This window comes from Sinocyclocheilus rhinocerous, unplaced genomic scaffold (genome assembly GCF_001515625.1).
Source record: "Sinocyclocheilus rhinocerous isolate Xijiao unplaced genomic scaffold, SAMN03320098_v1.1 scaffold940, whole genome shotgun sequence".
NCBI classification, from domain to species: Eukaryota; Metazoa; Chordata; class Actinopteri; order Cypriniformes; family Cyprinidae; genus Sinocyclocheilus; species Sinocyclocheilus rhinocerous.
The window spans coordinates 96,621-105,213 of NW_015670976.1; the positions used below are offsets into that span (position 1 = coordinate 96,621).

At 35.0% G+C, this 8,593-nt stretch overlaps 1 protein-coding gene across 2 annotated transcripts in view; it reads left to right on the forward strand.

The window, feature by feature from the left end:
- The window catches only part of LOC107734391 (enoyl-CoA delta isomerase 2, mitochondrial-like), an 11,184-nt gene extending 4,728 nt beyond the window's left edge, over positions 1–6,456 (forward strand). The window contains exons 1-8 of one of the 2 annotated variants that reach the window (XM_016546335.1): positions 1,267–1,370; positions 2,019–2,201; positions 3,023–3,092; positions 3,178–3,280; positions 3,395–3,515; positions 3,636–3,725; positions 5,391–5,534; positions 5,715–6,456. In XM_016546335.1, coding sequence (XP_016401821.1) covers positions 1,308–1,370; positions 2,019–2,201; positions 3,023–3,092; positions 3,178–3,280; positions 3,395–3,515; positions 3,636–3,725; positions 5,391–5,534; positions 5,715–5,870 — 930 coding nt within the window. In that variant the 5' untranslated portion in view covers positions 1,267–1,307 and the 3' untranslated portion in view covers positions 5,871–6,456. Of the gene's footprint in view, positions 1–1,266; positions 1,371–2,018; positions 2,202–3,022; positions 3,093–3,177; positions 3,281–3,394; positions 3,516–3,635; positions 3,726–5,390; positions 5,535–5,714 lie in introns of those variants that run through there. The other variant, XM_016546336.1, reaches the window with a different exon arrangement.
- Positions 6,457–8,593: the final 2,137 nt, after the last annotated feature.

Sequence of the window (8,593 nt, forward strand, 5' to 3'; positions counted from 1 at the left end):
ACACACACACACACACACACACACACAGACAGATCCTACTGCAAGATTTGTTGATGATTTCAAACAAAACACATGCTACTTGCAAGGTTTATTGTTTATTCTTACCTGTTTGGTACCATTTTACTTTTTTGAGTTATTGAAATTTGATGTTTGTTTTTTTTTTTTGTTAGAAATAAATGATTACTCCGTCTCCTACTTTGTATTTTCCTTATATCATGGTCAGATTTGTCTGTAAGCATATTTTGGCATTTTGTATAGTCTCCCCCAACACAAATGTTTTTTTTATTTTTTTAATTCTACAATTTTAGCTTGTGATAAAATCTAAAACTTAAGAGGTTAAGTACGTTACATCGATCGTTTATAGATTTCAGCCTATATGCAGCCATTGAGTACAAAAGCCAAATAGTGTCTATTGATATTTTTGATATTTTTATACCATCATATGTCACCAGATGTCACCCAAGTCACCAAATTTTTAGGTTTTGGCTGTCTGAACTTACTGGAATGATTTATTTTATTATTTTATTTTATTGTTTTACTGAAGTAAAATAAATATTAAATATAACATAAGAATAAGCATATTTTGCATACAATATGGTACTTTTAGAGTAAAAATCAAAAATCACAAAAAACTGCATATTGATAGTTTTTATTTTATCGAAGATAGTGAAATGACATTAAAAAAAAAAAATTTGGAAAAAGTGTTGCCCAAATTTGTCCATGAAGGACCAATTAAGGGCTGCTATACGAAGGGTGCTTGAGGGTTAAACGTTTTCAACATGAGCAGCAACATGAGTCATGATGCTGAGAATTCAGCTTTGATCACAGGAATAAATTATATTTTACAACATGTTCAAACTATTTTAAATTGTAATTATATTTCACAATATTTAGTGAAATGACATTAAAAAAAAAAAAATTTGGAAAAAGTGTTGCCCAAATTTGTCCACGAAGGACCAATTAAGGGCTGCTATACGAAGGGTGCTTGAGGGTTAAACGTTTTCAACATGAGCAGCAACATGAGTCATGATGCTGAGAATTCAGCTTTGATCACAGGAATAAATTATATTTTACAACATGTTCAAACTATTTTAAATTGTAATTATATTTCACAATATTAATGACTTTACTGTATTTTTTGATCAAATAAATGCAGCCTTGGTGAGCATAAGAGACTTCTTTCAAATACAGATCTTTTTTTGACTCCATCCATAAAACCAGATTGTCCTCATCTCTCAATTATGATGCATTTCTGTTTTGTAAATCATCAGGCCACACAAGGACCCTGCAACACCCCCAAACCCAGCATGCTGGACTTTGTGAATAAAGCGAAATGGGATGCGTGGAAGAGTCTGGGCTCCTTGTCACAGGTGAGAGGAAACAGGAACATTCATGTTGAGTGTGATCAAAGACATCATACTACTCTCTAATTTATTTTTTAAGCGAATATAAAGAAAACCCCATTTTGGATCAGCTTTTCATGTATTACTACAGGGTTCTGTTCAAATTTGTAATTAATTACAAAGCAAGTAAAAAAAATATAATTGGAATAAAAATTTAATATTATTAAAACATAATTATCATAAGTATTTTGTTTTAACTTACATGCACACACACATAAATAATAAAAGGCAACAAAAGAAGCAGTGTTATTCTAATATTTATATATGATATTTTTGTTATGTGCTTTTTGTTGGCATTTTTGTTTTTATTTCAGTTTTAGTTGTAATAATTTTAGTACTTCAAATTAATCTTTATTTCACTTAGTTTTAAATTTAAGTTAATCTAATAATTTATTCATCTTCAATTCATGTCATATTTTATTTATTTTGACTGAAAACTGGTTTGGATTTGATATCAGGCCACATGTTATTAAGGTGTCAGGAAAAGGTCTCAGGCTTTAATCTAATAGTCTTGCAGACCTCGAAATGAAGAGAGAGCACGTAGAAAGCTCTGTGCATCTGTAGAGCATACGGATGATGATTGTGTGTTTTAATGTTGTGATGTAACTGTGTTAGGAAGAGGCCAGGCGGCAGTATGTGGATCTCATCACGTCTCTGGTGGGAGCAGAAGCTCCTGCGGTGGCAGCGCAGCCCACCGGGAGCACAAAGAGCTTCCAGACCCTGCTGATCAGCACCGAAGACAACATCACCACCATCCGGCTCAACAGACCCGAGAAAAAAAACGCCATCACTGCGGAGGTGAAACGTTGCTTTGGATACATACGTACATAATACAATTATGTAGGATGTCAGTTGTGTAGGACATTGGTACGGTGGCCGTGAAGTGCAAAACAAATCACAATTCTGAAAACAAAATAACAAATTACAAACGCAAATGCAAGTCTAAAAAACAAAATAACAATTCAGAAAGCACAACAACAATTCAGAAAACATTATAACAAGTCAGAAAACACAATGACAAATTCGAAAACAAAATAACAAGTCAAGAATTGTGATTTGTTTTGCACTTCACGGCCACCGTACATTGGTCATTTATAAATAAATATTTGACCACAGAATGCCAAGACTGATCAATCAAAAGTATTGTAACATTACTAAACTACTATATTTATTAATATTAGCAGTATTATTTTAGGAATGTTATATATACTATTATAGTATTTATCCAAAATTAAACACTACATAGCACATGGCAAATTTATATTCATATGGTTGATGTGTCTGTTTAAAACACAAACTATGAGGCAGTGTTATTGTAGTATTATATATTTAAATGCTGTATTCATATTTTTAATAGTTTTATTTTAGTACGTTTTAGCAATGATGCGCTTTTGCCATTATTATTCATTTTTGGTTTTTAAAAATATTTATATTTTGCTTTATTTTTATTTGAGTACTTTTATTGCTTATTTTTTTATTTCCCATTTTCATTGAAGTTTACTATGTTTTTCATCTAATATTTCAGCTTAATTTCAATTAACATGTTTTTTTTAAGACTTTCAGTTTTAGTTTACAGTAGCAACACTGAAAATATTCTTTCATGTTTTTGCATCCTGTAGATGTACAATGAGCTAATCGAAGCTTTGGATCTTGCCGGAAAAGACGATTCTGTCATTACAGTGATAACAGGTGAAGTACTCTGCTTTGCCTTTCAGTGTTTGCAGATATTCCCCTGTAAAGCAATGTGCTTATCCTCCTTTTAACGTCTCTGAAGGCAGTGGAGATTATTACTGCAGTGGAAACGACCTGAACAACTTTACAAAGATCCCTGAGGGTGGAGTAGAGAAGATGGCTAAAGATGCTGGGCAATTACTGAGGTAAAGTCTATTACTCTTTATTCTAAACCAGTTTATACTATTGTTGAGGTTGATGGGATGTTATGATGGACATATACACATATGTGTAATAGTTTGAGACTTGTGTTGTTTTAGGAGGTACGTAAAGGCGTACATTGACTTCCCCAAACCTCTGATTGGAGTCATAAACGGACCTGCGGTGGGGGTGTCAGTCACCCTGTTGGGACTCTTTGATGTTGTTTATGCCACAGAGAGGGTGAGCTGCTTTCCTACTGTATATCAGTAATCCATTATGTCTGTTTAGTTAATTGTATATATATATATATATATATCTCTGTCTGTATTTTAGCTCTCTGTCCTTTTGTTTTGGGTGTAGGCGACGTTTCACACACCCTTCAGTCAGTTGGGTCAGAGTCCAGAGGGCTGCTCTTCATATCTTTTCCCCAAAATGATGGGCGCAGCAAAGGTATGAACATCCACTGTAATTTGAGATTAATCCGTTAACTACAAAAATATCATGACGATAATTGCAGTCCAATTTTTTTAATCAACTGACAGCACTAATATCAGCGGGCTGCAGGATTTGGGGGGGAAAAAAATCAGATTTTTCTGATAAAATGTTTTGATTGCAATAAAAAACAAACAAAAAAAAAACACTTATTTGTAGGGGTGCACAATTTGGCCAAATATTTAGTTATATATATATATATATATAAAATACTTTATTATAATTGTTATTACTAAATAAAAAATATTAAACAAAATAAGAAATATTCTGATTTTAGTATTTCACTATAAAATAAAAATGTAGTATATATAAAAAAAAAAAATAATACAACTAATAATTTTATTTTATAGTACAAATGTGAAATTTCAATACCAATATTTACAGCTGTCTTAAAGGGTTAGTTCACCTAAAAATGAAAATTCTGTCATTAATTACTTACCCTCGTGTTGTTCGAAACCCGTAAGACCTTCGTTCATCTTCGGAACACAATTTAAGATATTTTTGATGAAATCTGAGGGCTCTCTGACCCTCCCATAGACAGCAAGGTAACTACCACGTTCAAGGTCCAGAAAAGTACCAAGATGATCGACAAAGTAGTCCGTGTGACATCAGTGGTTCAACTGTAAAGTTACGAAGCTACGACAATACTTTTTTGCGCAAAGAAAACAAAAATAACGACTTTATTCCACAGCTTTTTTATACCATGACGCGAGTGTGTGGCAGCGCTGACCCAGATCCGGCGTAATGACGTCATCACGCCGGATCTGGGTCAACGCCGGCGCCGCCACATGCTCGCGTCATGGTACTGTCCTGAACGCGAGTCCACAAGTGACGCAGTAGAGACGAAAATGTGGAATAAAGTCGTTATTTTTGTCTATGGGAGGGTCAGACAGCCCTTATATTTCATCAAAAATATCTTAAATTGTGTTTTTACACTCGGGGGCGCTATTACACATCTTCTGAACGAGGACAAAACCTCCCGAACAAAAAACACACATGAAGAGGACGGAGAAACGAGCGATCTCTTATGTAAACAGATGCATATGAATAAAAAAAAATTGATTTTCTCACCTTTTTGCTTAAAATTATGCATTTTTATGAAACCTACCTATATTCAAGTGTTGATAAAAAAAAAAGAATGCTTTAAGCTAGAATAAAACAGATTTTTTTTTTGTTTAAAAGTAGAGGCTCTGATCTTTATTTTGGTGTATTGCATATTCAAATATTCATACAGCAAAATATACTGGAGGCCATCAAATTTTAGTGAAAATCATCAAAATCACTGGCGGTGGCTGGCAACTTTTTTCAAAAATGCCGGTGGGGAAAGAGTTAATTTATTTATTATTTTTTTAAAGTTAAGCGATTAGACTTACTATTTAACCTGGTGGGCAATTGAGTGGAAATAATCCTGATAAATAACATGCATAGGTCACTCTAAGTAAGTCATTTGTTTGTTGACTTAACACAATAATGTAAACACTGAATTTGTGTTGCAGTCAAAACATTGCTCTGTCTGGACTTACAGAGCAGCACAGAAATGCCACACTTCACCTTCAACTCTGTTAATATGTCTCTCAGATATGTTCTTCTCAGATAGTGTGTTTGACTCTTCTCTCTGTTCAGGCTAGTGAGATGCTGTTGTTTAACAAGAAGTTGACGGCTGCACAGGCCTGTGACGTGGGTCTGCTGACTGAGGTCTTTCCAGAAAGCTCCTTCCAGTCCGAGGTGTGGACCAGACTGAAAGCCTACGCCAAACTTCCCAGGAACGTAAGTACTCAGGCTGCTTGAATTGTGATGTACTAGTGTTAAAAAAGTCTAATTATTATTCTCAAGTAAAAGGATCTTGTTGCATGAAAACAAATGCTAATCATAGAAAATGTGCAACAAAAGGCAAGACATTTCTCTTCACGTTTTTGCACTCATGGTGGTCTTCTCATACCCCTTCAGTCTCTAGCTCTGTCGAAGCAGCTGATCCGCGCGGTGGAGAAAGAGAAACTTTATGCGATCAACGACGCAGAGGTGGAGAGACTGGTGGAGCGCTGGCTCTCAGACGAATGCATGCAGGCCATCATGAGCTTCTTCCAGGCCAAGTCTAAACTTTGAGAAGAGTCCATGGAGCCATTCAACATGCAGCATCTTCCCAAAATTAACTTTCTTTGGCAGTAGTTTTTCCAGTTAACCCTGTGTCCTACAAACAACAGGAAGAATCACCCAACTCATAGGATTTGTATAGCATTGGATGATGTATGCATAACATGAGACATTTTATTTAGTCATTCTGTCATAACAGTTTAATTAGACAACCATAAAATACAGTGTTATAGAACAAAATGAACCGTCGGTTCCATTTACTGTACCAGATGTGCACTTAGAAGATTGTAACACTCAGTGCCTTACTAATGCGAATGCATCTGTGTTCTTTTACATGAGGGACAAAATTCAGTGCTCTATACTGTATGTTCTGTTTCAGATGCATCACTATGTGACATTTTGTCCTGAATACAGTTTTAATACCTGCTTAAATACCTGTAAATGTCTTGTTTGATATATTTCATATGATATGTTCCTTGAAATACCATGCAAATGCCCGTTTATGATCAGCTACATTAGTATATATAGTGCTGAGTAGTAACTGATTACATGTAATCTGGATTACGTAATCGGATTCCAAAAATACTTGTAATTAGATTAAAATTTTAAAATACTTGTAATCATACTACAGCTACTTTATTATTGATTACATATTATTCGCACAATAGCAATTCATTATTCCAAATTCTTCTTTTTCATTAAACTCACAACCCTCTGCAATTCCTTCACGAACCTTGACATCATGTAATGTTTAATAAACTTCATGTTGTTAATAACAACAAATGTAATATTTTCTTTCGCTTTTTTTTATTTTTATATCAATATGGGGTAACACTTTAGAATAGGGAACACTTATTCACTATTAACTACGACTTTTCCCTCAATGAATTCCTAATTTGCTGATTATTAATTGTTAGTAAGGTAGTTGTTAATTTTAGGTATTGGGTAGGATTAGGGATGTAGGATAAGGTCATGTAGAATAAGGCATTAATATGTGCTTAATTAATGACTAATATTCTAGTAATATGCATGCTAATAAGCAACTAGTTAAGAGACCCTAAAATAAAGTGTTACCCAATATGGTACAAGACTGTCCTATTTAAATCAAGAAACGTGTTTGATCAAAAAGTAATCTGATTATATTGCCTAAAATGTGTAATGTAACGGATTACGTTACTATCTACAATTGTTGTCATGCTATTTGGAATCAGTAATGCACTACAGTATGCAAGTCATCTAGTATTACTATCTGATATCACTCGAACTGGCGGTCATTACAAAGTAAATCCAGCAGATGGCAGAGGACACCAGTGAAAATTTAGGTAACAATATGAAGCGGTTGTTGTAATAAATAAAGCGTGAATGTTGTTTTCAAGCGCATTTTGTATATATTTGAATATCCCGGTGTTACTGTATTCATGTTAACCTACTGCTGTTTAACAAACGTTTACACTGTGAAAATGACCATATTTCTCTATCTTTGAACACCAGTGTTCTTCCTCAATGTAAACCGCCAGGTCTAACAGGTAGCCTGCGCACACTTTGCATCTCCCACTTCGTTTGCCTAACCTGTTTGTGACCCACAGTGAAAACCCTCGTCTGGTTTTGTTAGGGACCGTGATGTCGCGTCTGAAAGGTTAGGAACTCTTTATCAGCAGTGGGCAAAGCTTCTGGCTGGAGTTGGTGGGTATTGATTTGTCTAGGTTAAGGTTCACTGACTCATACTGTACTTATAGTGTATGATATTGGGGATTACGAATGGCAGGAACACCTAATTGCACCGTCTGCGTCTGAACAGAGCGATGGGAGAATGGAGCAAACGCGTGGATTCAGGGCCGTCCTTAGGGGGGTAGGGCTGTCAATTTTTTTTTTCAAATTTCGAATATTCGTCGAATTTAAAATAAAAATCCACATTCGAATGCAAAAACGTTGCATTCGAATTTTTGGTGAGCATCAGGCGCGCACGAGATGCAATGACGATGTAAGTGTCATTGCATTTTAATGTTTTTGTTAGCCTATCCAGTTGAAGCCACTAGATGCGGCGCTGCTGAATTGTTAATTACAAATATTGCAGGAAAAGAGAACATCAAGCCGTTCACACAGAATGCATATTTAGAGCATTTTCTAGAGGGACATCTATCACCGTTGCACTCGCGTCTCGCACAAGAGAGCCGCATGTTTAGAAAGCTATGCAAAATGCAACTGGAAAAAAGTAAGTTCAACTTTTAAAAAACATGTCTCAAGACTTTATGGCGGTTTTCCCCATCCCACTGCATCTCAAGTTTTTAAATGAAGAAAGTACTTTTTGTGATTGGTTTTCGGTCCTTTGTATTAAACTATACATACATGCATGATGCGGTTTTGTTTCTAATTGTTTAAGCAACTTTATCAATTATATAAGATTTATAAACATTATTTTAAACATTATGCCCTTTTTTTCCGCAGATAGTCACGTTATCTTATGCTTTGAATGATGCGCCCTCTTGTGGCCTTAGGAGAGAAGCCATTTTGACAGCCCTACCTGTGATGAGGAAATTGTGAATAAAAAAAATGAATATTAGTCGAAATTAAAATAAACTTTTGCATTTGAATGCAAAAAAAGTACAAATCAAATGTTAGGTGTGCATCTGGGAGCGTCATTAGTGGAGCGTGAGATGCGGTGATGATGATGTAAGGGACGTTGTTGTATTTTAATGTTTTGTTAGTCTAGCCCACGAGACGCGCAGTTGCTGCGT